Source organism: Ixodes scapularis, unplaced genomic scaffold (genome assembly GCF_016920785.2).
Source record: "Ixodes scapularis isolate PalLabHiFi unplaced genomic scaffold, ASM1692078v2 PGA_scaffold3__209_contigs__length_174095766, whole genome shotgun sequence".
Taxonomy (NCBI): domain Eukaryota; kingdom Metazoa; phylum Arthropoda; class Arachnida; order Ixodida; family Ixodidae; genus Ixodes; species Ixodes scapularis.
The window spans coordinates 63,745,243-63,763,430 of NW_024609868.1; the positions used below are offsets into that span (position 1 = coordinate 63,745,243).

The following is an 18,188-nucleotide window of genomic DNA, read 5'->3' on the forward strand; positions in this document are numbered from 1 at the left end:
AAAAAACATGAAAATGCAAAAGTTAAGTTCATAGTGACCAGCTCCATAAAATTTCGGCATATAAGCCACAAACACGAAGTTTCGATATTTTCATACTGAAACAAGTTTTATGAAAGTAAAATTTATGCCAGAAAGTGGAACAGAATGAACCTCTACCTTTTATAGGTAGACCGAAATTATTATTTTCTTAAAAAATAACTGCAGTGTAAACGCAAAACTTTCTGTAAATGCTCCTTAGGTGTTGGTGGATGTAAATTTGGGATTTTTAAAAATCAACCTTTTTTTGCAGAAACTTTTTTCTTTCTGAGTAGTGTCCTTCCTTAAAAATACCAATGCAAGGTGCAGGTTTAGTGTCATTGCAACAAGACTTCATACATTGTTGTCTTTTCAGAAAGGGTTTGGAGGCACCTTTTCTGAAAACTGACCATTGCCTGTAGTTAATGGCTACCGAAAACTGGTGTCGCTCATGCCTTCCCTTGCAGAAAATAAAGCCCGACCACAATTGTGACTTGTTTCGGTTTCGAATCTTGTTTATTGCATTCTCCCGCAGATGGCAGAACCAACCCTGGTGCTCCATTTACCTTGGCTTGGTTTCTTGTTTGCTCTGCCGTTCGACAAAAAAAAAAAGAAAAGCTCCATTCAACCAAGAAAAAAAAAAGTGTTTGCTTGTAAGCATTGACACTAAATCAATGTGGCTTTGGCATGGAGGTCCACTTCAGCCAATGTTACTAAAACCCTCAGTTGGGAAACTCGCCCTTGAAACCTGGGCCGCTGGCGTCCACCAAGACCAAGCTAAATACGATAACAGCGCCACCTTTTAGCGACGAGTTGAAACACGAAAGCTGCTTTACATGGCTACTGCGAGATGGTGCCATTGGCCCTTGCCCGACTCAACGTGCAACCGTGCAGTTCCCGGAGTGGACGCTGCGGGAGAAATGGCGGCGTTGCGATCGCCATTAGCTCGGTTCCCGAGTACGGATTGGAGCCACTTTTTTAAAGCAGGCTCTATGGCAGTTTCCCAACTGAGGGGTTCTAGTAACGTTGACTTCAGCTGACGAAGAGATGCAAAACCCTTTTTAAAGTGACTAATGCTCGGGCATATGTAACAATGAGTACTGCAGCCTTTTTGATTTTTTGGAATCTGACAATAGTTCGATGGACAGGATGGACAGTGACAGGAGTGAGGAAAACAATGTGATCCCGCAAGCATTTTTATCAACTTTGGTGGGACTCCGACCAGAAGTCTTGATTTAGAGCAAGATACCACACCTGAAAGTTAAGAAAATGTCTTATTTTAATGTGAATTGAACATTTAAAATGAAATCTTGCTGTGTGTTCTTTGAATAAAGAATTAGTAAACAAGAAGTTAACACTTTCTTCCTAAAAAAAAATAAAAAATGGCTGTGGTGACAGGGGTTAAAGCATGGGTCCGCCTCCATTGAGACTGACTTAAGCGTCTCAAAAAGAGGAGGGAAGATTTAGGTAGGATGGCAGGTTAGCCCGCTCGCTACCAATAAATTACTAATAAATAAACTGTCATCTGGACTTTCTCCTGAATTTCATAGATGGCAGCTTTCTTTCCAGTTTGCAAGTTGTGCTTACGAGCTTTTATGTTATCGAGTGTAAAGCGAGTTCTCTGCTGTGTGCTACTTGGTCTTGAAAACATATATTGTGCCCCACTTCTCTCCAAGATCGTAGCATACTGATAGTATTCATGCATTTCTAACAAAATGACTGCAACTTGGCTGTTTATATTAATTTGTTCAACACTATATGAATCTTGAATTCTGAGCAGCCCATATGAAAATGTTAGTATGCAGTCAAACCGGGTTTCATGGCCAAGCAAGGAAATAAAATCAAATTAGAACAGGTTACATAGATTTATTTTTTTAATTATACAGCACTAAAAAATGCTGGTTTCTGATGGCTATGGCTAAGAACCTACCAAACACAGAGAGGTAGCTATAAGCCAGGACAATGTTTACAAACTTGCTAACAGTCGTAAGCTTTCCAGAGATATCGTGATTCAAACTAACATAAGGTGGAAATGATTCAGCATCCTGGCCCATCTATGTGACATAAGTCTCCCGTCAAGACACAACTCTGCAGGTGCCATGTTAGCCCCAGCCTCTGGTTTCTTGGGCGTAGTCTCCGAAGCGATCTCCCTGGCGGTGCTGTGGCCGCCTGTCCCAGCTCTGTTGCGCCGGCCTCCTCCGCCTGTTGGCAAACTTCTGAGACACTTGCCGATCCACCAACTCCAACAGCTCCGGATTAACTTCCTGCTTGGCTTCCTGCAACACCGAGACCAGCTGCTTCGCCTGGCCGGCATTGTCCGGTGTGAACAGAGTGATGGCCGTTCCTGAGCGATTACTCCTTCCAGTGCGACCAATACGATGGACATAGCTCTCTGAGGTGTCCGGGTAGTCGTAGTTGATGACGTACTTGATGTCGCTCACGTCCAGCCCTCTGGCAGCCACGTCGGTGGCGACCAAAATTGGAGTCTTGCCGCTTCGGAAGCGGTCCAAGGCAATGTCTCGCTTGTTCTGGGAGAGGTCTCCGTGGGTGGCGACCGCCCGGAAGCCATTCTTGTACAGGTTCTGCACTATGGTTACCACACGGGCCTTGGTCGCGACGAAGATGAGCGTGCGCTGGTCGCCTTCTGCATTGATCTCGCGTAGAGTCTCCAGGAGCTTTTCCTCCTTCTCAAACCCCTGGCAGACGTGCACAACCTGTCGGATGTTGTGGTTGGCGCAGAGGTCTTCGGAGCCGACCGTTATCTGGACGTGGTCGGTGAGGAACTCTTCAGCCAGGTCGCGCACCTCGCTGGGCCAAGTGGCGCTCCACATGACCGTCTGCCGGTCCGGACGGGTCTGGTCGACGATCTTGCGGATCTGCGGCTCGAAGCCCATGTCCAGCATGCGGTCGGCTTCGTCCAGCACCAGGTACGAGCAGCGGAGCAGGTTAATGGCCCCCGTCTCGAGGATGTCGAGAAGGCGACCCGGGGTGGCGATGCAGATGTGAGCGCCGCCCTGCAGCCTAGCGATCTGCGGGCCCTTGGAGACGCCGCCGTACACCGGGGCGCCCTTGAGGCGGAAGGCGCCTCCGCACCACTCGTACGCGACCTGGGAGATCTGTTGCACAAGTTCTCGGGTGGGAGCCAGCACGACGCCGATGGGGCCCTCGTCGCGTTCCGGCTGTGGTTGGTCCGACATGTGGATGGCGGCGGGGAGGACGTACGCGAGCGTCTTGCCCGAGCCCGTCTGCGCGATACCCACCAGGTCCCTGCCGCCCAGAACGACGGGCCAGGCCTGCGCCTGGATCGGAGACGGCTCGGTGAAATTCTTACTCCGGAAAAGCTCGCGACACGGCTCCGGGAAGTTGCACTCGTCGAGGGTGAGCACGGGACGGGGGTCAGTTCCGTGCCCGTGGACGGAGATTTCGTGTTGGGCCCGGAAGGCGTCAATCTCTCGCTGCGCTCTCGACGCGGTCACGTCGCTTTCGACGTAAAAGTTCTTACGGAAGGGCTTGAGGGGGAGGTTTTCGAAATTCGGCCTCCTCAGCGTGCGGCCTAAGGTTTCGCCGTAGGTGCGAGGGTCGCGCGGCTTGGACCATGTGTTGAAGCTCCGGGCCCCCTTCGCCGCCGCGGGAACGCACTGACGAAGTGATATTCCCAACATCTTTACTTGCACGTTGTGGCCTACCTGTGAATTCAACTCGTTGAATAGTTCCACATTTCTTGACGAATATCGATGGGGACACCACACCGACCAAGTCCCATGCGGCGAGGGAGCGGGCTGCGCGGCTTTGGATCGTACTTGGTTTGTTGGATAATTGTAAACTAGTCTATAAAAAAACGTACAGGTAAAAAATTTCAATAAATGTGCTTGCTAAGATTTAACTTTCTAGCTGTTTATTATCACAATGGAATGCAATTTTGCAAAGAGCAAACTTTGCTTCATGGCTTCCTTCGGCTTTTTAGCGCTACTGGGCAACCACAGTGGTGCCAACCAATCCCAGCGTTCCATTGCGCGTAATTTGGCGCGCTTTTAGCCCACTTTCTGTCGTTGTGTACGCGGGAAAGCTGGACGACGTAGTGCACCGTTGTTAGGGCGTAATTTAAGTTTGTAAAGTACCTCTTAATTCTACCGGTCAACTAAGAAAATGTTCGAGGCGAGGTTAGTGCAGGGATCTCTACTTAAGAAGGTTCTTGAAGCCGTCAAGGACCTCATTAACGAGGGAACATGGGACTGCTCGGCGACGGGCATCAGTCTCCAAGCGATGGACAACTCTCACGTCAGTTTGGTCGCTTTGAACCTTCGCAGTGACGGCTTCGATAACTTCAGATGCGATCGGAATCTTTCCATGGGCATGAATTTGGGAAGGTAAATGAGCCTTTCGTAACCGTAGTAATCGTCCTCGAGTACCTTCCGTGAGTCGTGGTTTGACGCCCTTTGTTCGCTTGCAGCATGGCGAAAATTCTCAAGTGTGCCGCCAACGACGATATCATCACAATCAAAGCGCGAGACGACGCCGACACCGTTACCTTCGTCTTTGAGACGACAAGTAAGTTCACTGTCTTGGTGAAACAACTTGTGCCTTTCTGTGGCCTTGCACGAGAAGCTACTATCATAGCCGCCTGCTACAACTCGCGCGCTCGAACTGTACCGAACTAGCGCCAAAATGACTCCCTCGAAGTTCCGATCATGATGAGCGAAGTGCTTCCTGAACATGTGAAATGATGTTGGCTGAGTTTTCTGGTCACATGTTTTACCTTGTTAGGTCTGATACCTCTGGGTATGTTGCGTAATGCCGAGACAACCGGCACTCTGAAGTCAAATGGGGCCCGCGCGTTTTGAAACTGCTTGATTGAAAATTGCAGCATTCGTGAGCGTGTAATGGTTTATTCACGCGATGCATCTTTTCAATGCCTAATGGTTTAGCGACACCGAGATTCCGCGAAATCCGCCTGTTCACACGTAGTTTGACGCGCGAAACCTGTGCCGCATTGACTCACGGGAATTTCGCCAAACCTTGTTATCTGCACCAGAAATATCAAAAGAAATGATATGAAGTATGCACATTGTGAAGAGACAGTCTGATTTATTAATACTAGATATATAAGATGACCCAACTTACCAGGCTCGATCTAAAACGAACCGTACAAATCGACGCCTGCATGTAGCAATCTAAATTTTTCGTCAAAGGTGTATTTCACAGTTCGTTTTTTTTTTTTTCCTAAAATTACAAAGCGTAGCTCTCTTTGTAAAAAATAGGGCCAAGAAACTTGCCATGGTCTACGGCGGGTGGCGAGTCTGGCGACGCAGACGAGCAAGTGTGTTTGGCGTTCGTATTGATAGATGGCATCGGGAGCAGCGTCCGAGGGTGTAGCTGACCAGCGAAAGACAGCAGACGACACGCAGACGAAATCTGTTGGCAGCAAAAGCGCCGTCATTATGCAGACACATTTTTTTTTTTTCCCCTTTAGGTTTTGCTTTTATTGTCCGCATTTATTTTTAACCAAAGGTACATTTCAAAAAGATTATATTCATTTGAATAAACCACGGTGGTCGTGATAAGGAGGTAGCGCCATCTAACAATACTATCGCCAAATACACCCGTCTACTCGACTTGGTCGTCTCCGTCGCCGCCCGCCATAGACCCTGGCAAGTTTCCTGACCCTATTTTTTACAGAAAGAGAGCGACGCTTTGTAATTTTAGAAGAAAAAACCAACTTGTGAAATACACCTTTGACAGAAAAAATATAGATTGCTACACGCAGGCGTCGATTTTTACGGTCCATTTTAGATTGATTGATCCTGGTGACTTGGGTCACCCTATATTTCATCACATTCGGCGCACTCGGATACTATGCCTGTCAAACCGGGGAAAGACAGCGAACGTAAAAAAAGCACAGGCATATAATCTCGAAACATTTCGAGCATTTTTTGCACCGCTTAAGGGGGCACTGACACCCCAAGGGTCGTATTATTTTTTTTATTGTCTAATACGACGCACGTTGCAGTCATAGACGTGCAAAAAAAAAAAAAATGCATTGCAAAAAAACAAAAATTTTCCCATGTGCGTGCGCGCCTTTTTATTTTTGCCGTCCTCCTCTCCCGCTTTTCGCCTCCTCGCTTCTTTTGATCCCTGACGTCAAGAATCGTGAAATTTAGAAGCTTTGTAGGCGACATTTCTATAACATTTAATAACGGCGGTCGTAAAACATGTTTTTGAACGCAGTTGCAAACGCACTACGGCCCTTCTTTTTGAAATACCAAAAATCAGAGTCCGTTGTGGTGCCGCCTCCTGGATTTGTATCCTCCCACGGAAAACAGGCGACACCGCTCAAAACCGTACCGCCGGCAATGGCAACAGCACGGAGTGGTGAAAGAAAGTGGACTCTCAGGGCTCCGCAATATTTGACGTAAACGCACCGGCACAGATCGCGCGGAAATTTCAAATTCGGCATTTGGAAATTGTTGATTTACTTCACAAATACTGAGTTCCCAAGTTTTGAATTTTTAGGGAAATGTTCCGGCATAGTTTTCAATCGTTTCGGATAATAAAAAAAAAAATATATGATTTTGATGTGTCAGTGCCCCTTTAAAGATCAGTTACACCCAGTTTTCATGTTTATATGCAGTGCTTGCACTCGTCGCGACTGTTGAAAATTCGGCACTAACTTGTATCGCCCATACTCACCGCTTCTCCGCCTGTTGCATCGCCATGTTTGTTTTAACATGAAACATTCTTTGGCTAGGTACTCGCATTTCATGAAGCCTGGATCAAAGCGTGGCCGCGAGGTTCGGCACTGCTTGGTTGTGGGTGGGAGAGGAGGAATGAGGTGCTCGATGCTGATTGCTTAAAGGGGCCCTGCAGTCATATTTAAGTGTCTACCTTTTTTGCGGTTTCCACGTCTCTTGGGGTTCAGGCAAGCCAGCGGGCACGGAGAGAGTAACTAAATATTAGTGCGTCATATTTTAACCGGACGACGTGGAAACCTCTTCCATTGACGAGGGCGACCCGCGGTACCGAAAGCGCCTCAAAATGTGACGTCTTTGGTCCTTGGCTTGCCACTGGTCAAAGCTAGTCGAGATACAAAATATGAGTGTCGTGAACCGTTTCAATTATGTATGAAAATAGTTTTTGTTCACTATTTTAGATCAGAAAAAAAAAAAAAATGCAGTTTAGAAAGTACGGAAACAAAAAATGACCCGTCGACATACCCGCCACCAAGCGGTGGAAAAAACGGCGCATACTAGAAAGAATAGTGGGATGAGGCTACGATGAACGAGGAGCGTAGAAAGGTCCCGGGTCTACGCGGCGGCGCTGCGGTTGTATACCGGCTCGAGAATCCGACCGGTTCCGAGCGTTCTGAAGGCCTTGGGCGCGGACCCTGCTGGCGATTTGGCCATTTGTCGGTGCGTCAGCGCGAAGTGGCTCCCATTCTGAACTGCTCTTTACCCCATGTTTGCTGTCATTTATGGCCAATGAAGTGTTACGCCGAATTAGTGTTTAGTTGCGCAGCAAATGCAATGCGAGCTGCCCTGGCCGCCCGCTTTATGCAGCCTATCCAACACATGCTTTAGTGGCGCCCTCTTGAGCCGTCGACACGAAGTGCGGCAGCTTTGAGCGCTTGATGAGCTCACTACTCCTCCTCTAGTTCACAGCCACTCAAGCCAGGACCTACGACGTCATGAAGGAGGTTATTTTTTGCTTGTTTTTGTAACTAATTTGCCTATAACTTTTAAAATAAAGTGAAATTTGAGAAAAGAAAATTTTGATTAAGTTCCTATGTTCAGTACGCTCAGGTTCAGTGCAAATTAAAAACCAGTCAAAAAGTCATTGCAGGGCCCCTTTAATGGGGAGCTCATGTGACCAGGGGTGGAGTGAGAAATGGGTTAGACGGTTCTGGGAGATAACCAGGTTTATCATTTCAAGTGTACACATGCCACACATTAAATTATCTGATGAAGGACGCCGGGAATGTGGGCATCTGGTTGAACAGGCTAGGCATGCTGCCAAACAATGATATAAACGTTTGTGATGCTAGAATGTTTCACGTATGTAACACAATTGCTTAGCAATTTGCCTTATTCTTTTTGGGTGTGGCCATTTTGACTCGGATACGGGATAGGCCCAAAGTCAGGCTCCAAAACCTCGCTCTGCCTCAAATGTTATAGCGATGTTGAACGGCCGTTGGCAGTGTTGTTTTCTCCTTCGGTGAGGTTTCAACAAAATCGCTCTCCAGAAGCAAGGAGTGCACGCAACCTTTTTCAGTCGCATTCGCACGGGGCATCTTTTTCCTGAAAACTAGTTTTGCGACATTAATTTGCCAACAAGATACACCGTGGGAATAAACCTTTAGATCATTCCGGAAAATAAGTGCAAGCTGCGATCCTCAAGCATTAACCAGGCGGTGTCACCATAGATGGATGCATACAGAGCCACGTATAGAGAGAGTCTGGTCGATTTGAGGCGCGGGCAGTGCCAGGACGTGCAACAGACGCAGAAAGAGGGCTTGACATGCTCTCTTGGTCAACCAGAAGCCGAAAAGAATCCCCTAGCGGCTGTAGCGAGAAACTGTTTTAATCAAAGGTATATACGTTGGTATATGGTTTTAATAAATGTGTAAGAGTTAAGTGTGGTAACCCTTCATGGTTGGAAATAGGGTGTTTGTGATGTTTCGATCATGATCATGCAGAAAGATGTAAGAAACCAATGTGCCGTTCAACTCTCTTTTTCTCGGACAGAGTGCGACCGCTCAGACGGCAGATTCTCGGCTGTTGGCGTACGGATTATGTCGATCGTTCCACGTGTCGCGCTCTTGCACCATGATTTTGGATGACCGTTGTTAAAACATCATGTGCACCATATTTTCAGTCGCCGAGAGTTACTCCGACGCACTTATTAAGTTTGTTTCTCGCGACCACCGCCTTCTGGTTGGCCACATTCGAATTAGTGATGACGCCCTGGAACATGCCCAGCCCGTTTTCGGCCAATGTGGCCTCCTCATTTGCCTCCTATACTTCCCAACGAATGGCAAAACTCGCTACATATACGGCTCTGGATGCATACAGCCAACGTTGCCAGAACAACTCAGTTGGGAGACTGCCGTAGAGCCTGCTCTGAAAAAGTGGCACCAATCTGTGCTCGAAAGTCAAACTAATAGCGATCACAACACCGCAATTTCAGCCACAGCGACCACTCGGGGAGCTGCACAGTTGCTTGTATTGCTTTAGGAGTATCTCATTTGATAGCGTCCGCTGCGACTCTTCTATTTCGACTTTAATTGGCCATTTTGGCACCGAAACATTTATGGTGGAAGGGTTTCAGGGATGCCAACCCCGACTCCCAAGCCGACGCGCTTCAAATTACTAGCAAAGTTAGGACATGCTCAGGTCGCGACGCACTACCTGAAACCACTGGTGAGACATTATTGTATAAGACCATATTAATTGTGCTGCAAAACCTTGTAAATTAACGATTTTAGAGAATGTCACGTGCCGGTCATTTTGTACTAATCTTCAATAAAAGTTAATACAGAAAGAGTTTTTTTCGTTTGTTTTTACGCAAAAAGAATGCTTTTGTGGTGACCTCAGTAAAAAAAAAAAAAATTTGTGTCGCCATTTTGGCATTTTAAGCGTGGGAGTTTCGGTAGTCTGGGAACATTCAGTGACTCTAGCAGTGGCCATATAAAGCAAATTTCATGTTTCAGTTCGTCGCTAAAGGGTGGCGCTGTTATCCTATTTAGCTCGATCTCGGTGGACAACAGTGGCCCAGATTTCAAGTGTGAGTTTCCCAACTGAGCGTTTTAGTAACGTTGCATACAGCTCAAGCCTTTAAATTCGGTGGTGGTTTCCGCATACAACTATTAACCTCTACCCATCTGAAAAAAAGCCCATACTTTCACCAGATCAAGCTCGCTGCCCCCTTTGGCAACTGAAGTGTGAAGCCCAGTATCGAGTACTCAGCTTTCTCATCTCCATGCTTTTTACACATTGCATCTATATCCTGATGTATACGTCCATACGTCTTAGTTTGCTGTACTCCCATCTGGCCTCAAACGACAATAAATTCCCTCTAGAATTATTTTATATACAGGGTGTTCGCGAGAAGAGAAAACCATGTTTTTCACGTCGCAAAATTAAGCTGCGTTGCCAAGAGCCCAGTCTGCCAGAATGTAGTGCTAGTGGTTGGGACCAGATCTCAGTGTTTCAGAGCTTACCTTTACCTGTATCAAACATTATGAGCCGGATACTGATTTGGTCAACGAGAAAACGCCGTCGAGCTGAAGGAGCAGACGGAGTGCGTCGGTTTTTGACTGCCTCTCTCAGATGGCGCCACCTGCTCGCTCAGCTATAAAGCTCCGTGACATAAATCGCGCTTCTTAAGAGTACCGCCAGCCATTGTTCTACTAATGCGCAAGACAAGCCACGAGCAATTGCCTCGCCACCATTCGCTTCTTAGGTCCGCCCATTTCAATCTGAAAAAAGCCCGTGCCTTTACCAGACCAAGCTCAACGGCACAAGACAGAGAGAGAGAGGAGCGCTATTTGGAAATATTTTGCTAGGGTGATCGCAAGCACAATGCACAACATGCGAGTCAACGCTTCAAACGTCCACAAGTACGACGGCACCCCTTGTCAACGATCTCAAACTACATTCAGCATTGTTGAAAGAGTGTTGTGGGATTACCATTGGTACGCCAGGAAAAGGTCAATTGACGCTGATGCACTTCGTGCGCCGTACGGGGCCCCTGCCAGAAAAAAGGGTGCGAGCGCTAAATCCCAAGGTGGCCGCCATGGTGGTGGTTTTTGATTTACAGCCTTACAGCATTGTGGAAGACCGCGGCTTCGAGGAACTTATGACAGAAGTTGTTCCCAACCTATCGCCTACCATCCCGCACTACACTTGCGCTTTTTGCGCCACAGATGTATGACGACACCCGAAAGAAGGTGAAAGCAGAGAAGGCACTCATTTGATCAAATGACGTTTTAGCAAACACCGAAGTTTAATCGAATGACATTTTAGCGTGCAATTGGCCGCCTTGAAGCGGTGTTTACGGGTGGGCCAAGTGGGTTAACATTCTTGTAATAAGCCACCACGAAGTGGCGTAAGCACAGCGGGGTTAACACGCGCCCTCGTTATTCGCTAAAACGTCGCTGTTCGCAAAAATGTCATTCGCTCATGTTATGTGGACCCAAGCTTAACAGTGCCTTTTAAGGTGGCACTACAGCTTTTACTTTCACAAGCGACATGTGGACATTGCACGCTAACAAAAGTTATGTAAGCTTCACCTACCACCTTCTCCGAAATTCATGATGAAGCGGTTCACATTGAATCGCGACATATGTCTGCCAGTCACAGTACTGTGAGCATTGCAACTATGGTGGACAAAATGTGCCGTGACTAGGAGATACCCGATGAATGTGCGAAGCTCATCGTAATGGATAACAGGCGAAACATCCATGCTGCGGTAAGGAGACTTCCAGGGACTGAAAGAATGTGCTTCGCACATACGCTTCAACTGGCGATTAATCACGCGAGATCCCGTACGCCGGCCATTGATCGCCTGTGCAAGAAAGTTGGGTATATTGTGGGACATTACAAGTACAGTTCATCAGCACAGAAAGGCTTGAGGAGTGCCAAAAGACGACTGTAAAGGACACACTACGTCTGGTACAAGACGTGGAGACGAGATAGAATAGCCAGTATCTGATGTTGTCTCGTCTTCTGGGCCTCAAAGAAGCAGTCATTGTGGAGCTTGTTACTTTGGACTGTGACATCGATGGACTTGATTCATCAGAGCGGAAAGATGCTTCTGAATATGTAAAAGCACTGAAGCCATTGCTTGATGCCACTGTTATTGCCAGCGCTGAGAAGTATCCGTCGTTGTCCTCCCAATTTCCTATTATTTTTGGTACGTTCCACTGTCTGGGTAACTGTGCTGGAGCATCAGAAGTTTCCGCGGAACTGATAACACCCGTTAAGGCAAGGTTCACTTTCTATGAAAAGGACAAGAAAGCATGCCTTGCTATGTTCTTGGACCCATGCTTCAAGCCCACTATTTTTAAAGCCTAAAAACAAATATTATGGCTAAAAGATCTGGTGCTGCAAGAGCTAGCCTCATGTGCTGCTACTGGAGAAACCCAGCCGGAGGCTGTAACACAGAGACAAGAGCAAGGCTCAATGCCCTCGGCAGATGTTTGGCAAGCATTTGACCACTTAGCCAAAAGTACAGTGGAAATGAAAGTGGTTTCAGCTTCAGAATGGGAAGTTCCAGCATATGCAGAGGAGGCACTACTAAAGAGAGAGAGAGAGTGATTCGTGTGAGTGGTGGCGAACTGTCGGGTGCTTAAGATATCCCCGTCTGGCAGAGCTTAGCGTCAAATACCTTGCAATACCTGCCACTTCAGTGCCAAGTGAGAGTTTTTTCTGTGGCTGGAAGAGTTGTTTCCGTCCAAAGGGAGCGCCTCCTACCTGACCATGAGCAGCAGTTAATTTTTCTGCGTGACAAATTGTCACCTCCTTCCCTACAACTAAAATTTTTGTTTTTGTGTTTTTATTCTTGTTAACACTAATGACGCGTTCCAACATGTGAAAATAAAAATGCTGTCAATAAATGCGCCTGTCTTCGTTTATTCAATATTTGATTCAATATCCAAAGCTAACTATTCATATTTGATTCATATGTATTTATTTATTTATTTGTTACATGTTACTCTGCAGTGCCAAGTGGCATTATTGCAGTGGGGGGGGGGGGGGGGGGGGGGGATACATTTGCACAAGAATCACAGTCGTCAAATACAGAAACACCAAAAAAAAAATATTGTGTTGCAAAACATAACACTTTAACAAATGGATCCACAATGGTATTAAGGTTAGCTACGAATATAATTTTCTGTACAATTAAAGGTATGAAGACACAAAGCACAGTGTTATAGACCAAGCATTCTGAATACACATTCACAAAGAAAAAATTCACTTTCCTTATTCCCAGCTATCACGTGGCAGTTTATCAAAAAAATTATCAGACAATGAAATCGAAATAGTTTTCTCGGGCAATTCGTTCCATTGTTTAATGGTATTGGGGGAAAATGAGAATTTGAATATATTAGTCCTAGCTGAAAATCCTCATTTTTTTTTTTGGAATGATCTAATCTGCATCATACAGAGGTTCCCAGTCTAACAGACGTTTTAGGGCACTAACACTTTGTTTGAAATTAATTTTTTGTAACGAACCTAGCAGCTTTGCTCTGGATTTGTTCAATTTTTTGTTCTAGATAGCGTTCTTTAGGGTCCCACAGCACACAAGCATATTCTAAAATGGGCCTCACATTAGAAAGAAAAAGGGTTTTTTTTTACATTGGAAGGACAATCGTGAAAATTCCCCCTCAAGAAATTTTGCACACCCCTCATTTTTACGCAAGAGGACACCACACTGCTCGACTCCTATGAGGAACTGGCTCAATGCCAACTTCTTGTGAACGTGGATGGGCAGGGGCTTCCCAGATCACCAGACGTCACGGTCTGTGTCTTCTTCATATGGGGCTTCGGGAAGTCCGAGGTCTACATGGGCCATCGTGGGACTGAGAACATTGCCACAATCAATTTCCTCAAACATTGTCTCGAAGCAGCATTTGCATTCCCAGTGTACGAGACCACTCTTGTCTTCTGCACCTGACAGCTGGGTGATCATGTGGAGACCCTGTTTTTGAGCGGAGCAGAGCCCTAGGACTTTGCCTATGGCTGACCAAACAACGGTCTATAGACCCGGCTGACCCCAAGCTTCACCACCTGTATTTGCAATTAATTTCCTCCCGTCATATGTTACACTTTCTTTTTTTTTTTTTTTTTGCAAATATTATTTTAACAAAATTTGGCTCTTGCCACGTGTTGAATGCTTGTGCAAAGAAGTTTCTTCGCATGTGCTCTCTCTACTACTTAGACGTCGCTCCATTTATGATATTCAGTTTCTGTCTTCTGGTGTTGCACTATGAAAAACAACTAAAATCCAATAGATGGCCCGCTTCACATGCAGAAAAGTGTAGAGCCAGCTTGAATCCCCTTAGTGAACCAACCAAATAGTTTTCTATGAGGAGAAACGATTGTGACCTAACTAATGTGGAATTCAGCGAACCTATCTAAGCTGAAAAGGACCAGCATCAAGCTAATATAGCACTCAAACCGGGTGGTGCATTTGAGAAGTGGCACGACGTAGCTGTTCCGCGAACTTCTAAGTCGAAACTAACGATAACCAAACTGACTCCACGTTAGTGGTGTAATCTGAAAGATGCTGTTGGAAACTGATGCAATCTGTCTGCTTCTCCTGCTCGGCAGCGTTTTCTTGTAGACCACACCAGTTTTTGTCTGATAACTTCCGATTCAGATAGCAGTAAGTTCTGAAACTTTGACCTCTGGTCCCAACCGCTAGCACTCCATTCTGGCAAAGTCTGCACTTCCGGCAACGCATAGTTTATTTTTCCAATGCGAAAAAGGCAGTTCTTTTTCCTCACAAACGTCCGGCACTTTGTCTAGCACTGTACACCTGGAATGATGTCTGTGTTTTCAAATCTGATTTAATTCCCGTACCCGTATCGTATTCCTAATCTATCGACCAAAAATTTCGTTTTATATTTTGCCTCCTCTATCATGTCTCGACACTCCACAGTTACAAACAACTAAAGACCCTTTGAGACCAATGTCCCTCATTCATTTCTCTCTGTCTATTTTGTGCCTTTCTTGCACTGGCCATTATTTTGAATGATTAGAGCGGTCCAGACAGCACGTAGGTCTCAGCATTTTATGTGAGAGACTTCCAGAAATTGTAACATCAAGCAAGACTAAAAATTTCAGTAGAGTCTTAGTATATAGGTCAGACAGGTAGGTGTGTTGATGAGAGGCTGAGGGAGCACAAACTTAAAGTAGAAATTATCGGGACGGTCATCTGTCTGATCATTGTGAAAGGTGCAAGTGTATGCCATTGTTTTCCGAGAGCAAGATTCTGGCACGGCACAAGGAAAAAACTGTGAGGGAGATAATCGAGGCAGATGAGATTAGGAAGGGTGGTGCAGCATGTGTCAGCGTGGCCTCAATTGATTTACTGGACAAGGAGCGTGCGTTCCTCAATGACGCGGCCTGGCACCGGGTTGGCTAGTGGTGGAGCAAAATCAGAAACTCGGATGGTATAAAAGTGTCGTTTCACGTAATAAAATCAGTTGTTAGTAGCGCATTGTGCTGTCTGTTTCTCGCCTCTTTGTCCCTGTTTTTTGAGCGCTAAAATGTATTCCAAAGACTAAAAATTCCAGAAGTCTGATAGGGTGTATCCGAAGAGCATGAAAAGTCATTGCCAGTTATAGGCAGTCTGTTTTGGGAACCCCAATGCAATCAATCCGTGGCCCGGTGTCTGCCTCAAATTGGTCCTTACTTCAATAAGAAAAGAGCGATGTCTCATAGAACAAGGCTTGAACTACAAGTGAAATGAACCTTTAAAAGTATCATGTAAAGTTGTTGAGAAAGCCCACCGTAAAGAAAGACTAATAGAAAAGAACTGCCAATTAAAGGTTATTTCTTCTGTACCGATTTTTACGGGACCGTAAGTCACTCAATATCAATTCACGCTTATGGAGAATGGGTGGACAAGAGTTTTACTTTTTGCTCCTGTCTAGAAAAGTTTAGGTCAAAATCTTTCTTTAAAATTTTTTTTTTTTTTTTTTATGGTTTTACTTTTAATTTAGATACAACTGCATCCTCAAACAAATTTTCAGTACACTATTTCGCCTCCTTCATATATGCCTGGACAATGTCTCACAGCACCTCAATTGTGCCACAATGTTGTCAAGCATGCAGAATAAGATATGGACAAGGATTGGACCCACAACTTTCTTGACTGGAATGAAATGTAAAACGGCTCATCTATCTGCTCGATTGTGAGTTTGTAGCAAGAAATTTACAAAGTAACATACGAAAGGTTTGCCGAGCAAACACCCTGCTGATAAGGATTTCCATTCATTTTCCTTTAGCACTACTTTCCTCAACTCGCACTCACGTGACACTTCAGAAGCACACAATCACAGTTTATATTGCATATATTTCAAGCGGAAATTTCTCAGCATGCTGAATAGCACGCTTGTGTAATAAAAGTGAAGACAGGTGACGTTATGCTTCCCCATGGCACTGCCTGTTTCGTAAGACTTTAGTGCTGGAGGTCCGTTGGAAACTGTTCATAGGCTGATTGTTGCTTTGTCTTTTCAGACCAAGAAAAGGTGTCCGATTATGAAATGAAGCTCATGAACATCGACACTGAGCACCTGGGCATTCCGGTATGGTGTGATTTCTCTGGCAATGCATTGCTTGCAGCTTCCAACATAGTTCTCCCAGCCTGGTTAGATTCAATCTTTCCATCATCTTTTCCCAGGAAACTGACTACAGTGTGATCGTGAAGATGCCATCAGCAGAGTTTCAACGCATCTGCCGGGATCTGAGCCAGATTGGTGACTCCATTCAAATCACCTGCACCAAGGAGGGTGTCCGATTCTCAGTCTCCGGTGACCTAGGATCTGGTGGGCTTTTACTCCTTCAGAAACTTGCTGTCCCTCCTATACTTTTTTTCTGCATTAACTTTCTGTAGCCTTTTTTTATTTTTTTTATTTTTTTTTTTGTGTATGTATTACCTGAATTTGCTTAAGTTGCTGGCACAGTTGTATTGTCAGTTGCATAATACACTTGTTGCGGTTACCTTCTTACGGTTGAGCTTGTCCTTCCATATGGGACAGCTTCATACAACATTATTGCTTTTCTTTTGTTACACTAGTATATCTAAGGGCAAGGGCAAATCTCTTGTTCAGTATCTTATGGCGATGTCTGTTCATCAGATACCTCTATTATAATTGCTCTAAGAACCCTCGCCAAATCTGTTTTGTCTCTTGCATGCCTTTTCGGCAGGTAATGTGAAGCTGTCCCAGACAGCCAATGTGGACAAAGAGGAGGAAGCCGTGATCATCGAGATGCAGGAAGCTGTGTCCCTCAACTTCGCACTCCGCTACCTCAACTCCTTCACGAAGGCCACGCCGCTCTGTGGACAAGTGCAGCTCTCTATGTCTGCAGATGTCCCACTGGGTAGGCATATGTAGCTCTGAATGGACATGCTCTAGCACAGTGGTTCTCAACCATGGATGATTTGCGGACACCTTGTCAATTGGCGGAGATGATGGACGACCCTGTTCATGGTGAGGGAAAGGTATAGGTTAATTATGATAATGATTTAATATGTGAATATTACTAAGGGGGTTTCTTCTCAATCGGATAAAAGACAACTTTGATTGCCGGGCTTGACCGACAAAGCAGGGCTTCACGGACCCGTAGAATGCCTTCGCAGACCTCCATTTGAGAACCACTGCTCTAGCACATTGCAGATACATTTCTCTTAAGAATGTTACATGCATGCGACTGTTTGAAATGCCACCACTCGCTGGCTTTGAAGTTAGTAAGCATTTGCATGACATGGATGAAGCTAGCATTTGCATATAATCAAGTCTTAAACTGTCATCCCTTTCAGGGGAATCTCATAGGAGTGACGGATGTTAAGTTCTGCTTCTCATTGTGTGTAACCACCATTGTGTTTTTGCTCTTTCTGCAGTTGTGGAGTACAAGATTGAAGACATGGGTTACGTCCGTTACTACCTAGCACCAAAGATAGACGACTCTGAAGACAACTAACTTTTGTGACATGCTTTGACATTTGTATTAGACTCACCCCTTTTTTGGATTGGCATTGCATAAAAGCTCTAAATAAACACAAAAGTAGTAATCCCTCTTTGTATCCAGTAGCATACAAGCTTCATCACAACTACACGAGTCAAAGGAATTGTTGACTGTTTGAAGAGCCCGCATAAATCACTTCCTTAAAATGTTGCTCTAGGCTTTACCGCAAGAAGCCTGAAGGTGGTGGGCATTTGGTATAAGAATTTCACCAAACAAACTTGCCTGAGTAAAAAGTTAGAAGTCGGAGGTTTGAAATCCCTACCGACCAACCCAACTCTTTTAAGGACTGGGTGATCTCACAGGACAAGCTGCTGCCTGCAGTGCAATTCGTATGGACACAGCTCCACCGTTTCTGCTATGCAGGCGGCGGACCAGCGGAGCTCTTGTCTCAATGGGCGTCGGGTATGCAAACTGCTTTTAATA

General features: G+C 45.6%; 2 protein-coding genes across 2 annotated transcripts; one reads left to right on the forward strand and one right to left on the reverse strand.

Moving 5' to 3' along the window:
* Positions 1–1,861: 1,861 nt before the first annotated feature.
* On the reverse strand, positions 1,862–3,985 carry LOC8040544 (probable ATP-dependent RNA helicase DDX5). The gene has a single exon (XM_040219711.3). The coding sequence runs from the start codon at positions 3,675–3,677 to the stop codon at positions 2,118–2,120; it is 1,560 nt and encodes a 519-aa protein (XP_040075645.1). The 5' UTR covers positions 3,678–3,985; the 3' UTR covers positions 1,862–2,117.
* Positions 3,986–4,023: 38 nt separating this feature from the next.
* Positions 4,024–17,811, forward strand: LOC8040545 (proliferating cell nuclear antigen). The gene is made up of 6 exons (XM_002414305.5): positions 4,024–4,382; positions 4,466–4,563; positions 16,257–16,324; positions 16,420–16,564; positions 16,947–17,120; positions 17,641–17,811. Exons 1-6 carry the CDS (start codon positions 4,162–4,164, stop codon positions 17,718–17,720), a joined length of 786 nt encoding a protein of 261 aa, XP_002414350.1. The 5' UTR covers positions 4,024–4,161; the 3' UTR covers positions 17,721–17,811.
* Positions 17,812–18,188: the final 377 nt, after the last annotated feature.

Excerpts from the sequence above, each read along its gene's own strand:
- LOC8040545 (XM_002414305.5), top strand. The coding sequence starts at position 4,162 with ATGTTCGAGGCGAGGTTAGTGCAGGGATCTCTACTTAAGAAGGTTCTT. Across the intron at positions 4,564-16,256 it reads CTTCGTCTTTGAGACGACAA|ACCAAGAAAAGGTGTCCGAT; the intron begins GTAAGTTCACTG and ends TTGTCTTTTCAG. Across the intron at positions 16,565-16,946 it reads CTCCGGTGACCTAGGATCTG|GTAATGTGAAGCTGTCCCAG; the intron begins GTGGGCTTTTAC and ends CCTTTTCGGCAG.
- LOC8040544 (XM_040219711.3), bottom strand. The coding sequence starts at position 3,677 with ATGTTGGGAATATCACTTCGTCAGTGCGTTCCCGCGGCGGCGAAGGGG.